The 23,174-nt window shown below is 32.7% G+C and overlaps 4 protein-coding genes across 7 annotated transcripts; 3 read left to right on the top strand and 1 right to left on the bottom strand.

Moving 5' to 3' along the window:
• Window positions 1–375: 375 nt before the first annotated feature.
• On the top strand, window positions 376–5,187 carry LOC100786692 (nucleolar complex protein 2 homolog). The gene is made up of 9 exons (XM_014766302.2): window positions 376–457; window positions 1,152–1,697; window positions 2,018–2,320; window positions 2,947–3,276; window positions 3,352–3,558; window positions 3,681–3,767; window positions 4,363–4,457; window positions 4,557–4,685; window positions 4,836–5,187. Exons 2-9 carry the CDS (start codon window positions 1,266–1,268, stop codon window positions 5,041–5,043), a joined length of 1,791 nt encoding a protein of 596 aa, XP_014621788.2. The 5' UTR covers window positions 376–457; window positions 1,152–1,265; the 3' UTR covers window positions 5,044–5,187.
• A 1,499-nt stretch (window positions 5,188–6,686) lies between these two features.
• Window positions 6,687–7,735, bottom strand: LOC100786177 (WUSCHEL-related homeobox 2). The gene is made up of 2 exons (XM_003541976.3): window positions 7,426–7,735; window positions 6,687–7,015 (listed from the first exon to the last, which is right to left on the bottom strand). Exons 1-2 carry the CDS (start codon window positions 7,733–7,735, stop codon window positions 6,687–6,689), a joined length of 639 nt encoding a protein of 212 aa, XP_003542024.3.
• A 3,266-nt stretch (window positions 7,736–11,001) lies between these two features.
• On the top strand, window positions 11,002–16,309 carry LOC100500474 (uncharacterized). Of its 2 annotated transcripts, NR_174481.1 has the most exons (7): window positions 11,002–11,323; window positions 11,407–11,509; window positions 12,166–12,263; window positions 12,336–12,436; window positions 13,791–13,868; window positions 15,438–15,652; window positions 15,818–16,309. NR_174481.1 is itself a non-coding variant. In NM_001251736.2 (6 exons), the coding sequence occupies exons 1-6, from the start codon at window positions 11,281–11,283 to the stop codon at window positions 15,513–15,515; spliced, it is 501 nt and encodes a 166-aa protein (NP_001238665.1). In that variant the 5' UTR covers window positions 11,002–11,280; the 3' UTR covers window positions 15,516–15,801. The 2 variants fall into 2 exon arrangements, 1 of the variants encoding a protein (NP_001238665.1); NM_001251736.2 differs by lacking the exon at window positions 15,818–16,309 and having other exon boundaries at window positions 15,438–15,801.
• A 1,696-nt stretch (window positions 16,310–18,005) lies between these two features.
• On the top strand, window positions 18,006–22,665 carry LOC100786191 (phosphatidylinositol/phosphatidylcholine transfer protein SFH4). Of its 3 annotated transcripts, none has more exons than XM_014766078.2 (7): window positions 18,006–18,166; window positions 18,620–18,978; window positions 19,639–19,790; window positions 20,366–20,461; window positions 21,184–21,440; window positions 21,688–21,908; window positions 22,147–22,665. In XM_014766078.2, the coding sequence occupies exons 2-7, from the start codon at window positions 18,625–18,627 to the stop codon at window positions 22,519–22,521; spliced, it is 1,455 nt and encodes a 484-aa protein (XP_014621564.1). In that variant the 5' UTR covers window positions 18,006–18,166; window positions 18,620–18,624; the 3' UTR covers window positions 22,522–22,665. The 3 variants fall into 3 exon arrangements, with proteins under 3 accessions (XP_014621564.1, XP_014621565.1, XP_006595017.1); XM_014766079.2 differs by having other exon boundaries at window positions 18,009–18,166; window positions 22,156–22,665; XM_006594954.3 differs by lacking the exon at window positions 20,366–20,461 and having other exon boundaries at window positions 18,009–18,166.
• Window positions 22,666–23,174: the final 509 nt, after the last annotated feature.

The following is a 23,174-nucleotide window of genomic DNA, read 5'->3' as shown; positions in this document are numbered from 1 at the left end:
GTTTTACTTTTTCTATCTCATATGGCTTTTTGAATAGGGATTAAGGTCCATCATGTTGCTTGTTCTTATTTGAAAAGTTCTCTATAGTTTAATCGAATAAGTATTGCATTCATTGTGTCGAGAAAGCATGTAAGTGCTTCAAGTTTTAATAGAGAAATTAGACACATTTGGCAGTCACTGGAACTGTATTTGGATGGGGTGGAATGTCAGGGAAGACAAGGACAAGGAAAGACTTCAATTTAGGTTTTGATAAAGTAATTCACTGGTGCAAATGTTTGCATTTGTGAAATTGGAACTACATGATTCTTGATAGGAGATTATCTTTTTCTATATTTATTTGGCTACACATCATTGGTGATGTTTTTAAACAGCTTTTCCATTTCAGGATCCTGAATTTTATGAGTTCTTGAAAGAGCATGACAAGGAGTTGCTTCAATTCAGTGATGATGATGTAGATGTGAGTATGCTACACTTAGACTTTTTTTATCCATCCTTTTACTATGCCATGCATAAACTACAAATGATATAGGGTCCCTGAAATATTATTGATTGGTATTGATATTTGTTGTGTAATATGTATTGTAATATCTACCAATGCCTTTCAAGGTTATGCATTTGCCCTGTCATATTATTATAGGATTTTATGTTCACGAGAGTCATGACTTCTATTCATTCTTTATATTTCAATGGAATCTCTATTATGATATGCAAAGAGTTTGGCCTGTTTTGTTCCATTTTCTAGCTTCTTTGACTTGCTTTATTATTTTCTTTGTGCCATAAAGGGATATCTATCCTCCACTATCATTTACTTTCTCCCCTTTTTTCTATAGTAATGGTACATTTGATTCTTTATGAATTTTTTTCTTCAAAAGCTGCAAATTCTTGTAATTGTTTTTTCTCCTTTTTTTCCCCTAGAATTTCAAATATCATTCTTAAAAAAAATCACCTTTTAGCTCTGTCTACTAAGATTTTATAGCCATACCCTTTTAATGTTTTTCTACAGGAATGAATTTCTCTGAAGACTGTTCTTTTAGTAAATCCTTATTTGGATATCTTAAAAATATTGGTTTTGTGTAGTTTGCTTATTTATACATATTACTAAACCTGATGCTTTCGTAGTATTAAATAACTGTTTTTCTTCTTTTCTCCAGGAAGATGTGGGTACTGACACAGAAGATGGAGACCTACAGCTAGATGAGGAGGCTAGTGAGGATGAGATTCAAGAGAAGGAACAAAAATCCTCTAAGGAAGTTATAACTACTTCTATGGTTGATTTGTGGTGCAAATCAATTCAAGAAAGTGGGAGCTTGAGTGCGGTTCGTTCACTGATGAGGGCTTTTAGGACAGCATGTCACTATGGTGATGATGGGGGGAATGAATCTATGGCAAAGCTTAGTGTAATGTCTAGCACTGTATTCAACAAAATAATGTTGACTGTACTTACTGAAATGGATAGAATACTAAGAAATTTGTTGAAGCTTCCTGCTTCTGGTGGAAAGAAAGAGACCATAACAGATTTAGTGGCCACAAAGCATTGGAAGAGTCATGGCCATTTAGTAAAGTCTTACCTTGGAAATGCTCTCCATGTTTTGAACCAAATGACTGACACAGAAATGATATCATTTACTTTACGTCGGCTGAAATATTCTTTGTTGTTCTTGGCTGCTTTTCCTTCACTCCTAAGAAAATACATTAAGGTACAAGTAACCCATTGTTCTTTGAATAATGTTCTCTACAGTATTCTTTTATTACAGCAATGAACACTAGTCCTTTTAAGTCTGTAATCTGTATCGCATGTCTTCTGATGCATATTGATTGTGGTACCGTTTAATCCTGTACAGTAATTCTATTATAGCTTGATTAGATAGACGACAATAAACTAAAACCTTTCTCAATCTTGCATGATTTATAGGAAGGGAGAGATCCCCCCCAACCCCAACTATTTTCCTTGCCCTCCCTTCAAATGTTGATTTACATTCTGGGACATGTAACTTATCTTGTGCATTGGTTTTGTCAGGTGGTCCTTCATTTCTGGGGTACTGGTGGAGGTGCCCTTCCGGTTGTTTCGTTTCTATTTATGAGAGATTTATGTATCCGTATTGGATCTGGCTGCATAGATGAATGCTTCAAAGGAATATATAAAGCTTATGTTTTGAATTGCCACTTTGTAAATGCTGTGAAACTTAAACATATCCGTTTTCTTGGAAATTGTGTCATTGAACTTCTTGGCGTGGATCTTCCAACTGCATATCAACATGCCTTCACTTACATCCGGCAACTGGCTACAATTTTAAGGGAGGCACTTAATACAAAGACTAAGGTGCTGTTTATTTGTCCAGTACATGTTATTTTCTTATTAGGCACTGTAAGAAGTGCCTTGAACTTATAGTTATCCTAACAAACTGGTTATATATGGATATTAATTACTGGCCCTTAGTTCTTACAAGTTTGGCATGTTTTTCTATATTTGTCTGTTAAACTGGTTCTTTAACCTTGCATGTAAAACCTTCAAAGTTCTGTTATTTGTCTGTTACAGTTACTAGGCACTCTTGATTATTGTTGAAAAATTAGAGGCACTCATAAACCTTTCATGTTGTTGTTGATAGGGATTGAGAAAATATAGAAATATTGAAGCACAAATTTCCTCTAGCTCACACCTGTATTAGACTAGAGGGAAGAGTAATACAATGTGCACCTGTCTTTCAAGTTTCAACCACCCCCCAACCATGATACAATCAATAGTCAATAACTAGAAACAATCCCCCCACCCCACCCCCAATTAATCAGTTTTGAATTTAGGGGTAGCACAACCTTAACTCATTAGACTTTTATTAATACTATTGTTTGATTGGAGTTTTTCACAAATTGATACAATTTGTTTGTGCTTTTCTGGCTCTGCTTAATATACGGTCCTTATATTGCTCTTTCCCTGAATGTATTCTTTAGGAATCTTTTCGGAAGGTTTATGAATGGAAATTCATAAACTGCCTTGAACTTTGGACTGGGGCTATCTGTGCCTACAGTTCAGAGTCTGACTTTAAGCAACTTGCATATCCATTGACCCAAATAATTTCTGGGGTAGCCCGTCTAGTTCCCACGGCCAGATATTTTCCCCTTAGGTTGAGATGTGTAAGAATGCTGAACCAGATTGCAGCTTCTACACATTCTTTTATACCAGTGTCTATGCTTCTTTTGGACATGCTGGAGATGAAAGAATTGAATAGACCCCCTACAGGAGGTGTTGGCAAAGCTGTTGACTTACACAGTATACTGAAGGTATTTGTAGCATGAATTGATTTCAATGTGTACTTTTTGAGCTCCACCTAACCTTAGAGAAATTCTTCATATTAGGTTAGCAAGCTGACCCTAAAGACACGAGCATTTCAAGAGGCATGTGTTATTTCTGTGGTTGAAGAGCTTGCTGAACACTTGGCACAGTGGAGTTATTCTGTTGCATTCTTGGAGTTGTCTTTTATTCCACTTGTGAGGTTGCGTAGCTTTTGCAAATCGACCAAAGTTGAGAGGTTTCGAAAAGAAATGAGGCAGCTTATACGCCAGGTATTTCTATTACAATGGTAAAAAATGAAATGGTGATACTTGGATTTAATTGTATGTTTTATCATTGGCATTCAGCAGTACTCATGGTATTCGTATCTAATATTTCATTTTTCCACATTCAGATTGAGGCTAGTTCTGACTATGTGAATGGAAAGCGCCTGTCAATTTCCTTTTTTCCTAATGACCCTGCAGCAGCATCTTTCCTTGAGGTTTGAACAGTTTTTCTCTTCACTTGTGGAATGTGAGTTTTGACTGAAGAGAGAAAGATCCTTGAAGAATATCCCTAATTTGGATGAACGAATCAGTGCATAACACTGCATTCTGATATCATATTTACATCGAATTTATACAATAAGATATACTGGAATTGTACAATAATTAAGTTACTTAGCAAATAGATAATGAACCTAGTAATAAATAATCGGTACAGTTTCCTTGTTGGATGTGGTCTCTCTCTCTCTCATGCACTAACCTGCATAAGAACTTGGTCTTCTTTGAGCTAGTTAACTTCTTGTTTGCTGCTGTTATAAATAAATAATATTAGTAAAGTGACATGCCATGTTATTTAGTCTTTTGAATGTGGTCTACTATCTGACGATGCACATGCATATGATGGGATGAAATCATTTCATTGATGTTTAATGCTTTACAGTTTACTTGTTATTTTCTTTTCCTTTATTTCTTTTATATCAAGTGTTGTTCTTGGCTTATATTCCCTCTCATTTCAAACCTCAGCATAACTGTACTTTTACTTAAAAGCAATTTATATTTGAGGATTGAAAAGAGTGAAATTGATCATGTTAGGATGAAAAAAAGTCAGCTTCTAGTGCACTTTCAAAGTATGTCATGACACTCCGCCAGAGAGCAGAGCAAAAAAATAATTCATTGATGGAATCCAGGTATGAACTTTGAAGTCAAGTTCAATCGCAGGCATTACTATATCCAAACAGTAATCATATCTAGAATAGAGGTTTCTAACATAAATTGTGATTTTCCAGTGTTCTTGTGGGAGAAGAATCCTCTAAATTTGGGAATGAAATATCGGAAAGTGATGAAGAGGATGCGAGAAAGAATGTGGATGGTGCCGTGGTCTTTAGTTCATCCTGGTTACCTGGAAATGACTCTAAGTATGATTCTCTTTTTCCTTTTTTCTCTTTCTCTGACAAACTCAGTTGCACACTCATACACTAGTACACATCACTCTTGCACTTATCCACGCATTGACATTGGCACAAGTTTCTTTGTTGTACTTCTGTCTGAGGGTGCTTTGCTTTCAGGATTAAACAACCTACAGAAACAAAACGAAAGAGGAAAAAGCAGCGGAAAGAGAAAGCCATTGATGACGATGTTGTGGAGGACTTAGTACTTAGTTCGGACGAAGATGTGCCTCCAAGCCACAGCCCTTCTGCTAGGAAAAATGACGACACAGATGATTCACCTCCAAAACAAAAACGCAAGCACAGGAGCACAGGACTAAAAGGTTGAAAAAAAAATTAATCTCACCTTGACGGGAAATAATGATAATATGACATGTCTAGTTGGCGACCTCACTATTCAAGATTGATACTTTTAGGTGGAATGTGACAGAAAAGTTTTGATAGTTTTAATTTAACAATCGTTTCAATTTAATTTTGTTTGGAAGAAGGAAAAATCAGTTATTATATAGTAAATTACAAAAAGGAGGATATGTAAAGGTGAAATTAAAAAAAAATTGGGAAATCTGGGGGTAATTTGGGAATAGTCGTTTGGTGGGGGGGGGGGGGGGGGGTGAAAAAAAATCTTAAGCTTGAAAACCATTGATGCAAAAACTAATTCATCTTAATGATCATTCCTAAATATTTCTTCATTTAATCGAAGTTTTATTTTTAATATCTTTTTATTCTGAATATTAAGTTCCAAAAACGAATAATTTAATAAAAGATTTTATATTTTAAATGATGTTAATTATTTTTTAAAATTTTTTATTTGAGACGGAAAGAGGTATCACACGTGTGTTAAGACATTTGCAAAGACAACGATAGATTATAAACTTTTTAAATATTATTTAATTGTTTTTTTTTGTCTAAAATATAAGAAGAAAAAATCATTATGTTGGTCTCAAATATGATTTTTTTAAATTTATTTAATATTATTCTCTCGAACCCAGATCCAGTTAGGGAAACAATGCCAAATAAATTTTGATGCATCAGTAAGACAAGACAAGGAGAAGGAACAGGATTGGGGATTATTTGTAGGGACAATGAAGATCTGCCTCTGGCGGCTTTTAGATGGGCTATCAGCACAGCAGCTCATCTGTGCTTCACTCACACAGTTTTTGAAACTTATAATAAGGTTCTCTACGATGCTTGATTGGAGGAGGAAGTCTGATAATGATCAATCATACCATTCAGTTTTGTTAAGGCAAATCTACGTAGATAATGATAAAAATAATTGAAAAATCTGTTAACACAGCGCACCGCGGTAATAAAAACTCAATATTGTACTGAGATATTCTGCAATTCTGTTTTCAAGTTTCAACTACCCAAATCCTATCTTGGAAATCATGCTGCTCAATTATGAACGATGGGGGTCCAATTGAGCCACTTAATAGCCTGATATTTACGAAGTCCACACAAAACCAAATATCCCCATTCTAAATCCAATAACCTCAATGCATGTAGTTTAACAGATAATACATGTTAATTTTTTTTATTATTATTTATAGGAATTAATTACTGGTACTAGGAATTTATACCACTCACACACCTATTAAACCAACCAAGTTAGACCCCTTCATCATAGTACACACAGGTTGAATTTGTTAGGAGGATTAAGTTTTGACAAAGATCAGTCCCATAGAATTACAGTGGTATCAACTAAAGAAAAAATATCTCCATTCTCCGATCAATTTTGTCAAGCAAGTAGAAAATTTTTTGCTACATTTAAAATAAACCAGGCATTAGTTTCTTCAAACGTGTCAACTCTAATTTCTTTTGGTGAATACATAAATCGTTATATCATTGAAGATGCCTGGTGTTACTACGTTAAACTAAATATCCAAGGCAAAACTAATTTCGAAGATTAACAACGTGCTACTCAAAGTAGTGCCATGTTAGTTGTTTTTTTGGTCAATGACAATTAACACCTAATCACTCTCTCGACCTTGGTTCAGTAGTGAAAAAATTAAAGAAGGGCTGATTTCCAAGATGACCATCTTCATCAACAGCAACAACAGAAGTTGAAGCAAGGGAAGGCACTTGATGAGTTGTTTTTTCTTTCAAAATGCCGGTTGGATGAAGAGGAAAGAGAGTTAAGACTTCACGGTTACAATCCGGGTGTTCACTACTCTGCATGCCATCAAACATTCTTTGCATGCCTAAAGGCCCAGTTGAACTTATACCTCCACTTGCAAGCACCTTCGATTGTTGAGGATAAAAGCTGAATCCACTCCGTTGCAAACAATATGGAGCGCAGGCAACTGAAAACAACAACAAAAATTCTATGATTTTAGACTGTTTCAAGTATTAAAAACAATTACAAGACAAAATATATTAGATGATGGAGTACAAGCCTACAAGAGGTACCCCTGCCTAGCTATTACATCCTTGTTTTAAGCATACTTGATTTCTATGTATTCATTATTGTGAAAAGGTAAAAAAAGAAAAAAGAAAAAAAGAAGATATGAATAACACATGTAGTATATTGTATATCATAGTTGTTGGATTCCACTAATAATCATATGAACAGCCTCTTGATCAACCATAATGATGACTATGCATGCATATAAATCCATTTCAATAAATCAAATAGACAATAGAACAGTATAATAATACATAAAAACGTAATAAGACAGATAAAAATGAATAATAAAATTATGAGTGAACCAACCATTTTGGCAAATGGGGTGGGAGGCACGAAGAAAGCGATTGGAATATGCAATGGTTTGTTGCTTCATCAGCTTCTGTCTTTGACGAGCTTTGTGATTTTGAAACCAGTAGAAGACATTCTTTCCCTCGATGTGACCATAAGCCCTGAGCCTAGAGGTAATCTGTTGTATTTGCTCAGTGCTGGGAGTCCTTATTCCCTGCTTGTAAAGGTTCTCTAACATGTCTATTTGCTCCTTTGTAGGACTCCACCGTGAAACTGATGAATGAGTCCTTACATTCTCCGCCTCAGCATCACTACTGTGACTCTCCATCTTCTAGTACTAGCTTGTTCAGAAATCACAATCACAAGGAAAAATGGTTTTGAGCAGGAGTAAATATATGATGGTACAGTAGCTAGCTAGTATTAATTATGACTCTAATTTGCATGGATATATAGCTTCTGCAGCTAGCTAGAATTCATTTTATAAAGTCAAAGAAAATGGTTGGGGAGAGGGAATAAAGAGAGATGCGTATTGTGTTGTTTTTGGTGCAGAACATCACTGAAAACATGGCTAGTGGCGGCTGAGAGAGATGGTATTCGAGAAAACAATCATGTTCCTTTTGGATTACAATTGATTCTTCTCTCTATTTCCTAAGCCATGCACATTGCATAGTGCCTTATTAGATGACCTCGGGAACGTAGGACAGAGAAGAGCTATTGCGCCATTGGAAGGGAAAGGTAAGGAGTATATTAATTGGTTGGGCCGTAAAGTGCAGGTGAGATCGAGGACCAGCTAGCTAAGCTATGCTTTGGGAATTGAAGTCGGATCAGAGGAAATTTAAAGGTTTAGCTCTCAACTGGGAACACTTTGTTGGGTTCTCATATGCTAGTCCAGATAACCTACCTATAGGGGAGAGATCACTAATCATACACACATTCAAAATGTATAAAAGCAACAAAAATTTAATACTATATACAACCTATGATTAGAATTTATTTGAAATCTATAAAATCAATAAGGACTTTGTCAAATAACAAGTGTGACTTAAGAAATTTATACTCCAAGAGGATTTCTCAATACATTAAAACTTCATATGGATTATACTCGTACAGAATCAGCTTGATAAGTGCTACCAACAATCTAATGCAATACAAGTATCCATGAGGAAAATTTTGTATCAGAAATTGTGAATTCTCTTCTGTAGCCTGTAGGTCAACATAGCCAGTAGTGTAAATTAAAGTTCTAAAGGTGTAGGGAAAACAAATTTAGTACTGTTCATTAGTGTGATCGATTTGCAAATTGTGATGCATATAATTCATTGTTGAAAGTATATCCACGGCCACTAGGTTAAAATATTTTTGTTCCTTATAAATAAAACAATATTTGTTTTCAGTTTTTAAAATAATTGTCTCTTTTTATTTCTCATTTATGAAAATGTGCCAAGCCTTATTCTTTGCATTAAAAACATCCCCTACTAATATGTCAAACTAAAATTGAATGGCACTAATCACGATTAAATATAAATGATAACTATTATTTGTATAATAATTATTACTATTTTAAAATTTAAAATGTTATTAATTATTATTTTAAACATTTATCTAGAAATTCAGATTTTATTATTCAATTTTAAAATCAGATTATAAAAAAGGAAATGAAAATATATAAGTTTTCTTAGAAATTAGTTTTTCTCGCATCTTTTTCTACTCTTTTTTTTCCCAATCAAACAAAAAAATATCATTATTCATGATTTTTCTTCCTCTATATCTGTTTCCTACATCTCCAAACATTCATAAAATGTAATAGCCTATTGTTGTTGCACAATAGTGTAGTCCATGATGAAGAGGGCTATTATTTTGGGTGTGCATGGAAGCAAAGAAAAACAGAATTGTCCCACATACAGAAATCTAAATAGGTACTTTTGACAAGAAGAGCGTCAGGCTTTATATAAATTGCTAAAATGCCTTTTCTACAAAAAGTATAGTTAGGGATCTAAGTGTATTAGCAAAAATTTGTCAATCCACTAGTTGGATTTTTTTTTTGTTAACTGGGGTCATTAGATGTATTGATATTAATTTAATAAATCTAATTAAAATTAGATTGAACAATAGATTTAAACTTTTGAATGCAACGATCCAAATCAAACTCAACATGTATATAATTAAATTATTAATATAAAATTTTTAAACTAAACATAAATTTTATTCTTAAGTTAATAATTGCTTAACTTAAAATAATACATTATTTTGAAGTTTATGTTTTATTTTTTATCTTTACATAATACATTCTTTTTATATATTTATGGATTATTTTTTGTTTATCACATGAATATTACAATATTTAATGAATATTAATTTTTAAAAATATTTTACTATTCTAATATATATATATATATATATATATATATATATATATATATATATATATATATATATATAGATCCTTACTAATTTTTAGCTTGATTACCTTTTTTAATTTTATTTTCAAGACGGTGATAAACTAACAGTTTTTTTATTAATATAATCCGATAACCAATTAAATTCAATCAAATTAAAATTATATTATATTGACACTCATTTTAATCCAATTAAATTTAATTGAATTACATTGAAAAATGGATAAAAGTTAACCCAACTTGAATCACTTACGTCCCACATAGAATTCAATCATGTCATTAAATATTTAGAATAAATTTAAAAAATAAAAACAAAAAACATTTAACAAGTATAGTAAGCTTGCACTTTTTAGTGCATCTTTTAAAAATATCATACCAATTAAAAATTATTATTATTATGAATTTTAATATAATCATTATAAAAATTAATAAATTTATTTTATATAATAATTTATTATTAGTTGATAATTTTATATTATTAATAATATATAAATGATCTAAAATATGAATTTTAAAATATTTATCAAAAAAGAATAATTTCCAGTCTACATTTATATGATAAATTATTAAATTTAAATTTAAATTCTCACTTTTATACGATAGAAATTTTATGAACTATTTTTAAATCAAATTATTTGTATAAATTATTCTTAAATAAGAATGTTTCTGTGAGTAATTTTCACTATTATTTAATTACATGACTTATTCTAATAATATACATCTAACATGTAATTTTGTTTTTTTTTAATCTTTATTCTTTTCTAATGTGATTTTTAATTTTAATTTAACTAAAAAATATATTTCTCAATTGTCTCAATCATCCTCCTTTTATCTTTATTTGCATACTTAATTTTTTAACTAATTCTTTTTTTCTATCTATTCCTTTTATCTTTATGTCTAATTAATTTTTCAAAAAATATCATAAAATAAAAATAATATTTTTAAAAGACAAAATAAAATGTAATTTTGTTTCATGATAAGATATAATTTATCATAAATCTAAAATATAATTTATATGTCAAAAGATATTTCTTTATTTATTACAAATTTCATATACAGTAGAACTTGCTCTACACTAAAAAAATTATTTACCATATGAAAAACAAAACATTTATAATATAGATTTGAATTTGAATAAAATGACTTTGTCAAGAAAAGTGAAAAAATGGAATGAAAACTGGAACACGCACCCCCTGGACCTGGATGCACCAAACAAGCAGGCAAAGCCACAAAACACAGACTCAGAATCATTTTCTCTTCCTCTTTTCTTTTGTTTATCTATCATATCATATCATAATTCATATCTACGTTTGTTACAAAATCCTTTCACATACCATACCATACTATAAATACAATTCAACTCTCTGTCCGCTTTTCCACTTTTCTCTTCTCTCTCTGCTCTCCTTCCTATTTCTCAATCGAACAACACAGCACAATCCTTAAACTCTCTCTCTCTCTCTCTCTCTCTTCAATTTCGTTGATGGCGTCACAAGCAAGCCTCCTCCTTCAGAAGCAGCTCAAAGGTCACCCAATCAAACCCCTTTCTCTCTATCCCTCTTAGCGTGGATTTTCCGCAGTCTTCTGATTCATCTTCCCTTTGATGCAGATCTTTGCAAGAACCCCGTCGATGGCTTTTCCGCCGGTTTGGTCGACGAAACCAACATTTTTGAATGGAGTGTGACTATAATTGGACCTCCCGATACTCTTTAGTAAGTTCTCTTCACTAAATATCTCTTTCTTTCACACTAATTTATGCGATTTTGATTTGATTATTGGGATTTTGGATTCCCCTTGTTTGTGCAGTGATGATCTCGTTGCTTCTTTGTTCTGGGGTTTTGGGTTCCCCCCTAAAAATCACGTTTTTAATTATACTTATCGGGGGGTTCTTCAGAGTTTTATGTTATTTTTCTTTTTGAACAGATGGGGTGGTTTCTTTTTCTGCCCTGATACCGTGGAATCATTAAGGTGTTTCTTTTTTATATTTTTTGTGAGTCTTTCTGGTTGCTTTGTTTAATTCTAGAGACGAGATTATAGTTGTTGTACGGAGGCTTGACGAAAAGAATACAGCTTATGTTTTATTTTATTCTTTTATTGCGGCTTCTGCAAGACATGATACTGATTTGGTTGTTCTTGGTGGGGTTCATTTGATTGCACTTGATTGATTTTCCTGAGATATAGGCTTTGCTTTTGTTCTTGTTTTAGAAAATGATCTAAGTCACAACTTTCCTTTCCTTTTATGGGATTGGTTTTACTAGTGACAGTATTATTTTAGTATTTTGTTTCAATGATCTTTTATAGCACTTGAGTTTTTAGTTTTACTGACCACTCGGCTTTCTTATTTTGTCAACTTTTTAATTTCGTGTAGTGAGGGGGGATTTTTCAATGCCATTATGAGCTTTCCACCCAACTACCCAAATAGTCCACCATCAGTGAAATTTACCTCAGAGTTATGGCATCCCAATGGTTGGTCTGACACATTTTTTTTATCCTGCTTCGATTAATACATGAAATTCAATGATGTTGTTCAATTTGCAGTGTATCCTGATGGGCGAGTTTGCATATCAATTCTTCATCCTCCTGGTGACGACCCAAATGGTTATGAGCTTGCAAGTGAGCGCTGGACGCCTGTTCATACAGTATGTTTAAACATTACACCATAAATTTAATTTATTTATTTATTTTTACAATGAGACCTCTGCCTTTTTTTAGGGTCTGTTTGGATAAACTTTTCCATAAGAAAGAAAAATGCAATGAGATTTTCTATCAGCTAAAATTAGCTTATGCATAAGTTAAAATCATGTTATAGAGAAGCTAATATGCATAGGCTTAATTTTAGTTTATGGAGAAGCTAATTTCATTTTTCTTTCCTATTTTCTTCTCTCATAAGTATGGAAAAGTTTATCCAAACAGGCCCCTTCAATTGGTGAGTCTACTTTGATATTGCTGGCTAAATTGACTTAGTGCTAGAAATGTGAGGTTATTATTGTTTGGTATCCCTTCAGCATGCTTTTGTTTAAAGATCAAGTTAAAATGTGTAAATACCCCAGCAAACCATGTGATACCCTTGGTTACTAATTTTCTTCCTGCAGTTTGACTGTATGCATAATATGCTTAATCTGAACTCTGAAGGCATTTCCATCAATGTTATCAAGCAGTGAGAGATATACTTAAGAAATACTAGAATACTTAAAATTTTCAATCCTTTCATTCAATAAATAGATATAGACATATATTATATATTGATAAGTGCAATTTACCATCCCTAGTGTTGGAGATTAGGGCAGCTTAACATTAGTAGCTCTTGCTGGTGTGATCTTGTTTGATAACAAAGCTCCAGAAATATAATTTGTCTGTGTACATTTGATAAGATATAATGTACATATATGTGTCAGAATCTAACTGTATTATAAATTTATACTAGGCTTCATCTTGTGGTGATTCCTCTGTTTGCTTCATACACATAATCTATTCTAGAGTAGATTCTCTTGTGATGCTGTCTTGGACTGTTAGCTTTGCATTAATGATAGCTCACATAGGATAGAGCTCACACTTTCAATGGGAAGGAAAATATTAGTCTACTACGTGTTAAAACTTCAACTTTCTGAATGCTATAACTCTCTCTTCTCAGTCTCTGAATAAAGTTAGAAGACCTAAAGACTTGTTAGTGGTAGTGGTTTCAGTTCATTCTATGTTTGAGTTTTGATATGGATCATGGAAAAAAGGCCATAAAGGAAAAAGTCTAAGGTTGAAGCAGGAGCTTTCCAATATCGTTTATCAAATAAAAATAACTAATTTAGAGCAACAAATATTTATCCTTAAAGCTAATTTGGAGTGTTAAAAATTTCAAGGTTAGTTTGCCATTAATAATCTTTCTGGATGTTCTTGCCAAATGATATGCGTCTTCTTGTCCACCGCTTTTGGTTTGACATAGTAGTTGTAAAGCTGTTTAAAACCTGCTTATGAATTAATATTATATATGCTGTCTTGCAGGTAGAGAGTATAGTATTAAGTATCATATCGATGCTTTCTAGTCCTAATGATGAATCTCCTGCAAATGTTGAAGCTGCGGTAAGTTTGACCATTTTGTGATTTTATTTTATTTCAGCAACCTTTCCCTCAGTCCTATCTTATGGCTACTATTTGCATCCTAGAAAAGAAAAGGTAAACCGTCACTTTTAAAAATTATTTCAGTAGTTATTTTCTTAAGATTAGGTATTTGATATGTGGAGAAATTCTGACTAGTCCAAGGTACTTAAGCACATAGCTAGTGGGTGTGAAGAGTGAGATGTGGAATTGCAAATAATATAAACTTGTATAATACTTATTCTATTGATAATTAGATAACAAAGTGAGTCAATTTTATATTTTTAGTATGGATGCATTTCACAAGTGATTAAATACAGTTGAAAAATAATTTTAATAGAATGGCTTAATTAGGAAATGTGTTATGAGGGAAGTGGGCTTTACTCAAATTGCTCTGATTTATGCAAAACCTGGAACTTTTATGATCAGATTTGTGAAGCACAGAAACAAAGAAAAGCATGGGAATGCTTCTTTTAGTACAATTTCAGCAGGCTTGGCAATGGAATGGGGCTAGAATGGGTAGGTTTTTGCTCAACCCAACCCTGTCCCATCCTTTAAGATAACATTCAAAACCCTATGGGCCCCTCAAGTTTTAGGGTGGTAGCCTGCACTAGTCCCACAAGCACCATATGGCCTCGCCCTCCCTACCTCCCATTTATGAATAACAAATAATGAATGGCAATCTTATAATTAATTCATCATTTCATAAAATTTAATAGATATGTTTGTGATAAGTGTCATACTAGTAAAAGATTGACTAATTTTAGCAGAAAAATGCAGCTTAGTATAAATTAACAAAAATTTCACTAGAAGCATAACTAGCCATGATAAATGCAGCTTAGTATAAATTAACAAAAATTTCACTAGTAAAAGATTGACTAATTTTAGCAGAAAAATGCAGCTTAGTATAAATTAACAAAAATTTCACTAGAAGCATAACTAGCCATGATACTTTTTATAGGAGGGGTACATTGCTGGAGGGGTGGGGGGGGGGGTGGGGGTGGAGCCGTGGAGGATTGATCCTACACCCACAGGGCCACACTGCCTTATCCTGAGATTGGTGAGGCAGGTCAAGTACCCGTGTGTGCTGGGGTGAGAATGCCAAGCCTGACATTATGTCTGACACAATAAGACTAGTACCTGGATGACTTTCTTGATCTGTCCTGTTGGATCCAAAATAAAAGCTAGGGTGTCCTATATATCTCTTTTGTTAGCGTTTGGGATTATCCATGTATGATGTTGCTAGCTTCGAAGGTATAGGGGTTGGCTTTAGTATGCTATTGTGGATGTGTTGGTACTCTGTCACCAACGTGGGCATGCCTTATGCTGAGTTGGGTAGTAACATATATCATTTGTTTGAGTACTTTGAGTAGAGAATTTAGCATATGATCCTGTAATTTTTTATTTTTTAATTTTGTGATCATATTAGAAATACACATTGCTGTTCCTAAGATCTTTACAGATTAAAGTGTATGAAGTGCTTCAATCTCGACAGTTTAAATATATTATTTTGAGAGAGTTTTTCTTAGACTGTGTCATGATCTTATGTTGCAGAAGGAGTGGAGAGATAGGAGAGATGAATTCAAGAAGAAGGTTAGCCGATGTGTGCGGAAGTCACAAGAAATGTTGTGATTTACAGCTTGGATTCTCATCTTCCTTTTGTGAACAGAAGGATATACAACTTAATGTGTGGATTGGTTCACCTGTTACTGTTGAACCGAGTATAGTGCCATTTGTCTTGGAAAAACCAACTGTATTCTAAGTGCTTGGTCAGTGTTTGGTGACTAGTTAAATTGGAAATTTAGTTGTTCATTTGCATGACCTTATTGTTAAAATTTTTAAAAATTAGGTGCCAAGTTTTGCCTTTTGCTTAATATTGTGATTGTGGATGTTGAAAATTGATATCTGAATTTTGTCACTTCCTTGTGTTATAGGCACTTCTTTACCTGTATATGGCTGTTTTCCCTAGCGCTTCAGTACTTTGTTTACTTGGATGGTAGGGGAGACCATAGAGGTTGCTCTTTTGGCGTGGAGGCATCATCACATCACTTATTATCTATTATTTTTTTCTGAATTTTTTTCCTTTCACCTCGCTACATTCTTGGAATTATAGTTTTAAAAATCTAACCAGTGATTGAGCTGATTTGGACATTGGATCACTTAGTCAATGATTATTGAACTTTGAAATTATTAATATACAATATGATTATAGGGCAAACAATAGTGTATAGATTACTCCTATATAATGTAAAAAATTACTCTTTAGAGTGTAAACTTGAGTAAAATTTCACTAAAATGTAATTTCAAATAAAATTATATTTTAAAATATATGTACAAATAAAAATGTTAAAAAAATTAATATTAATGTGCAACAGGTAGCGGTGATTATTAATGCCATGATATTTGCCCTTGTCTTATTAACAAATGAGTGGTAAAAATATTTGTTATTGTGGGTGTTTTATTTACTTGTCATGAAGATATTATGTTCATATTTCAATATTATTTTGTACAACTCCAAACTTGTAAGTTTAATTTATATTTATTTATATCACTTTTATGACAAATATTTTGATTCATATTGTAACTTTATTTGTTTGTAAATAATTATTTTACTTTTTTATATGTTTTAATACTATGGTTAATCTTATTCATTCAATTATCTATTTTTTCTTTGTTTTTTTTATGGGATAAATTTAATTTATTTAAATGATTATAATTGATAATTAGTAGTATTGTGTTCAAATTTTATGTATATAATTTAGTTAAATACTTACAAAGGGATTTTTCACCTTGTCTTATTGGTTTGGTCAAAATTTTCTTAAGTGAAAAATAAATGTGATCCTTAAATTTTTTTCATAATGATACATTTATTTGGTTTTAATATTTTCTTAAATTATTTATGCAATGATAAATAAATGTGAACTTGATTATTTTTTTAAGAATATATTCTTCATTATTCTTTTAGATTTCTACATTAGCTAATTTAAATATTTTTTATATTATTCAAATCCAAAAATAGACTATTGACTTTTTACATTATAACTAGTTTAATAACTCGTGTCTTAATAAGATTATATTCCATAGTTTTTTATATCGTAAATCTATTAAGACAACTTGCGTTTTGATTTTATATATAAGAGTGAATTAAACATACCTCCTCGGAGATTTAATGAAATTACATAAACCTTCCTTTCATTTAAACAACTACAAAAAACCCCCTAAACGTCACCTAATTATACACATACCTCTCCCAACACTTTTAAAGTTGTTTAATATTTGATGGAAAGGAATCATGTGCTAGTCATATAGTTTTTAATGATTTTTTTTTATCCTTAAATGCCTTTTTCTTCGATCTTTAAACCTTTGAACAGAATGTTTGTAAGAAAAAAAATTATGATCCGGAACAAAAAATACAAGAAGGAAAAATTATACTCATTAAAAACGGTCAACCCCATTCCCTTGAACCCAACAACATGCACTATTTTCAATTGTCAACATAGTTTCAAATCCACAAACATGCACCATTCTCCGCAAACACAAATCCAAATCCACAACTAGCATTTCTCGTTCACCACTTCTCCTACAAGGATGATGTAGCCATTCCTAAACCCAATGAGCTTCAAGACCAAATGTCCCGTGAAGAAAAAGTCAAGTTTTAAACTTTAGAGCTTCAAGACCCAATGACCCATTCCCAATCTTGTTCCTAAAAGGAACCCCTAGTTCCCTAGTTCCATCTATAATGCAAAGGAGAAGATGATAATGCACGCTCTCGAGATTCGTTGGAAGGACATTCAATTGATTTTCAAAGAAGCCATGCGAAATGGAAAGTTTGGATTTTAAGGAGGAAGACAGGGGTGGTGTAAATAGAAAAAAGATAATATGAATTTATCATAAAAGAAATAGTATTTCAATTAAGGAATACTTGGCATCGTTTACAATAATGGCTAAAAGTAATAAGAACAAAAAGAAAAAAGACTCATAATTAGTTTACTTACTATTAATTTTTTAATATTATTATTTTTAAAATTTTTAAAAAAATGTTAGTAAATCCATCATTAATTGCCTATTACCCTTTATTTTTTGAAGGAACAATTTGTTAACCTCAAACCTTTAAGAAATTACTAGTAAGTAAGTTTTTTTCATAATTAAAGTGAAAATACATAAATACGGCTGAGGGCGATGTTATGGTAGTCGCGCCGGTTCATTGACTTACAGCGACGAAGGAGGATTGATCCATAATTGGGGATGCGCTCACCTTGCAAACTGTTGCAATCCTATTTCAGGTCAAGGTTTTTTGCAACTAATTTCATACTACGTTACCTGTTTAATTTATTCGTATAAATTAACCGGGCTTTGTCTTTGTGGAGTTTGAATCTTTGATAACTGTTTGCGAAAGTGCTGGATATATATTCGAATTATTTTCTTCCGAATTTTCATGTCAATTTTGTTTGAATTTCATAAGAAATTAGCATCATTGTGGCCTTTTAAGTTTTAACAGCTGAAGTTTTAGGTAAGGTTCTCTGGTTCCTGCCTGAGTTCGTGACATTTTAATTTCAAAAGATGGTTTATATCTACCTCAAAATTTTGCAGGCTCGTTTTGGAGTGTTATGTGTTGTGTTACAGATTTTTTTTTTTTTTTAAATTAACCGCTATATACGCACTGCACTTTGAAGACGTTTTCATTGGATATTGATTCTTGCATTTGAAAAGATACTTTTGTTGTACACTATCATCAGTTTACATGGGAGACACGGTGGATTATTCTTACTTGAGCAGCATCCCAAAACCAGGCAGTGTCGTGGCTAAGAATAAAGCATACAAAAATCTGCTAATTGCATCACTTCCTAAAAGTTTTGTACAGAGAAACCATGGGCATGTCATTTCACTGATCCGTGGCCGCTTTGGAAGTAGAGATATGAGTGGTATCACATTTTTTTTACTTAAAGTTGCTGCTTTAGAGATCATTAGGAGGTTCTCCAAGAGGAGATGCCCATGTGTATGGCGAGGCCTTCAGGCTCTACAAATCCTATGTTATCCACCATTTAAATGGATTCAGAGGTGGGCACCCTTCAAGAGTTTGGTTGACGGCATGCAGGTTTGTTATATAAATTTGTGAAGTTTTCATCAATAATATATTTTAATAACATTTTAATGGAGAAAACACAATATTCTTAGTGAACCATTTTCAATTACTGTCAGTTTGGTATCACCTTTGAAAAATTTAAGAATGAATTTTTCATATTGATCTAACAAATCAAATTTGCTCCCCTGTATCTCAGGATATATGGTACCAAACTGACCTGAAAAATGAGTTATTTGAGAACTTGGGAAGTTTTAGAAATTGTCTCCCATTTTTAACAAAAGAAAAGAAAACAGCTATCTTGTGTATATTTGCACATCAAGAAGATATACGTAGAGCTATGTTAATCACAATCTTTTACAATGAGCTTTACACTTTTCTTTCACGGGAAGAATGGAGAGAGTGAAAAGGGCAAAGATCAATATCTCTCTCCCTTTTTCCCATTTACCGAAGAAGTGAAGGTAGATGTTGAAGATTTTGATTCGTGAATAATATTGATGAATACTATATGATACTTCCCCTGCCCCCTTTTGCCATTTTGGTTGAGGATTAAATTGAATGAAGACTTCTCTCGTTGATGTTTGTGCTATGTTCTTTATGTTTTCTAAGTATACCAATTTGAGCTATACTCATGACTCATGAGAGCAGATGGCTGATATATCTCTCTGCTGTCAGGTCCTATCAAGACCATTGCTAGCCCTTTCAATTGCAACATTATTTCCTGATCTATCAAAATGTAGTGATGGCAAGTCAGATTGTAGTACTGATTCACAAGATGCAGTTGCATACTCAGAATTATCTCCTTTACAGGTTGATTTGAATACAAGGTATATAATGCTCTGATTCTTCATGCTAATGTCTATTTGTGTGCTTATTTAATTCCGACTCTCTAATTCGTATGCATTTTCCTTTGAGCTTTAATAGCAACATAAGATTACCTTTTTCAACCTCGGAAAAGTAGAAAAGGTAAACTGCATTGATGCAGTTTGCAGGATTTTGTAAATAAAATTCCTTTTGATTTCTTTAATGGTCGAAATTTCAACCTGAGTGATTTACCCAGTTCCTTGCACTGTAAATTTTGTGATTTCTTTTGTATTCAGTAAAAATAATTTTAATTTTTATCTTCATAACTAGGTTTACTACTTCTCTTGTGTTTCTCCGAATGTAATGTAGGATATTGATATTTGTTGGGCCAAGAATGTGAACTACCAAGTCCAAATTAATCTTGGTCTTTCCATATATCTTATATGCATATGTGATGTGATATCATACATATAAAACCCAAAATTAATTGTGCATTTATGACTGAATCTTCCAGTGAAAATTTGAGATTAATTGTGGGGTTTAAAATCTTGATTTTTAAGCTCTACTTTCAAGCTTACATTTTTCTTGCATTTTGTAGCCAGTGTTTGACAGATCCTAAAATTTTAGAATCTGAGAAATGGTTGACTCAACTCTATCAAGAGCTTGAAAATCAAGGGCTTAGTTTACCAGAAAGGTATTTTACAGTTCCTGTGCATTCACGATATTGAATAAACAGGATGTGATACTTCCAAATTGTGCCATTCCAAAAGAGTATCATTATGTGACACTCAAATTTACTGGATATTCATGCAGTTAAGTCATTTTGTTCAATTGTTGATGATGTAAACTTACCATTTTTTTCCGTTAGCAGAAATGAGAAACAGCACATTAATAATTTGTTGACAACTGTATTTTTGTCTCTTATCATGGAGTTGGATTTGCTGAGATTTTGAGTAAAATTTGAATTTATCGCATCACCTAGTATCCAATTACTCATGTAACAATATAGTATTTGACTACTAAATAACCCAACTATATATAATTGATTAGTATCAAGATGTCACTTGTTTCTTGTAAAAATCCTAAATCATGCGAATCAAAATTTCATGAAAATGATTCTTACCAATAACACTCCTGATCTCTTCCAATTCACAACTCCCTTTTTAAAAATAAATAAATAAATAAAAATCCAACTTATGTTTAGCCTATATGATGGACACATGTATATTCATATTTGTTTGTATGAAAAACTTTTTGGAACACTAAGCAACACTTCTGACTTTATATTGTGCATTTTGAGTCAGGTACTAAAATCAGGGCCAGGAATTGTCTTTTCAGTTAGCAATAGCATGTTTACTGCATATTTCTTGGTTTCTCCTGTTGCAACAGACCATGATTTAGTAGGTTTTTATGCAGAATCAATGATGATGAGCTTCGGAGATTTTATGCAGCTTCTAATAATGATTTTTCATGCTTCCTTACCTCAATCAAGAAGACCATACGATGGCGAGAGACTTACAGAATTCTTTCAGAAGAAGAACTGAAAATGTCATCAAAAATGGTGTTCTGGCATGGGTCTGATGTGGGGCAGAGACCTTGCCTAATCATTAGGTTTGGGTTAGCCTGCAGTACATTGACATCTGAAGATAGACCTCGATTTGCTCAGGCAGTCAGTAAGTTATTCTTTTGCAAATTCAGCACTTCTTTTTCTTGTCATTTTATCCTCATGTTTGCTTATTACCAAAATAGATAAGTCATCAGATTTTGCTTTATTTTGTGAGTTGAGAAAAATATTTTTTTCCCTCTTTCATTGCTTACTTCCTCTACAGATCATCAGTCAGTTTTGTTTGCTTGACGTATTACTTTTTGTGGTATAGTTTTACTTTACAACATTTGATGATCATTAATTCGTTATTTCAGTATCACAGGTAGAATATGGAGTCCTGCACTTGGTTGATGCAGACAACCCGCAAATTACGGTGTTGGTGGACTGTGAAGGGTTGTCTCCAGTGAGAATTCCCATGCAAATAATCAGATCCTGTTCTTCCCTTCTGAAAGACCACTTTCCTAATCGTCTTGGTTGCATGTTTGTCATACGATTGCCAGCCAATGTTCATGTTATTGCCCAGACTTTTATTCAGGTAAGTTATCCTTCGATTCCTTTCTGCTTATTCAGCCTAAAATGACTAATAAAGTGGCAAGAGAAGGTGCATCGGGTTGGTGATCATGAAACATGAAGGGGTATCAAACAAATTGTTTGATTAAATGCAATTTGATTTTTCAGTGGAATACAACAACCTAGATAATAATAGCCAAAGTAGTAGATCTATAAAGTAAAATGCACTTCATTAAACAAACTAATTTGTACATCTGGGTTAGGATTTGAAGCCTGCTACGAGAAACAAGTTGAAAATAGAAGGGGAGATGCATCAGAAAGTTCTTTCTGACTATATGCCAACACTGCCTTCATATCTTGGAGGCTGCTGCACCTGCATGAAATGCTCCAACATTGGCCAGGGGGATATGCTGCAAACTTATGCAACTGGGACCAGCAGGAGAGATGGGTTGGAGGATACCAGTGACAGTGACAATGACAATGAGGATTCTCCAACATTGCATCCTTGCGATGAATTAGAAGGCAACTTATATGGTAATTATGACCAGTTGTTGAGAACTGCTATAGTAGGCATTCTTATATTTTGGGTTTTTATAGCTCTTGGTGCTGTAGTATTTGATCCCAGTAATCGCCACTAGCCCTGATAATGCAAGACACGTCAAATTTAGTTTGTATCCCTTGACGAGTAAATCTTTCTTGTGGGCGGCATAATCCTCTTCCAACAGTAACACTGCATACTTTTGTAGATTCTTCAGATAAAAAATATCTAGTTATCTTTTCAATTTTATAACTCTTGTAACAAATAAAATAAAATCATGTCAAATATTCTACCTTACTGCTGAAAATTGCTTACGATTATTATATTGCTTAACCCTCTACAATCCGTTGAAATTAGCATCAAGAAAACGGTTTAGAAAATCTTGGCTGAGATGTTAATGTTATTTATATTTGGGCTTATAAAACTGGTTTATGAGATTTATAAATTTGTTGTTGTTTATTTAAAATAAGCAATAACAAATTAAGTTTTATGGAAGAACTTATCAAAATTAAGTATTTTTTTAGCTTATTTTTGTAAGCTTATAGTCAACTTTATAAATAAGTTCTTATTTACCAAGAGTTTATAACAGGATGACGCCTGTTATTATACATTCATATTCAATATCAATCAATAATACACTTCTAAAATAAACACCAGACCACGGTAGCGGTAATTTTTTTATATTATAATTTTTTTATTAGGGATGAGAAATACGTCTCAAATATTGATATTTCCACCTAGGAATCTAGAAAA

This window comes from Glycine max, chromosome 13, assembly GCF_000004515.6.
Source record: "Glycine max cultivar Williams 82 chromosome 13, Glycine_max_v4.0, whole genome shotgun sequence".
Taxonomy (NCBI): Eukaryota; Viridiplantae; Streptophyta; class Magnoliopsida; order Fabales; family Fabaceae; genus Glycine; species Glycine max.
The sequence above is the reverse complement of the archived record's forward strand: the minus strand, read 5'-3'. Positions and strand labels throughout refer to the sequence as shown.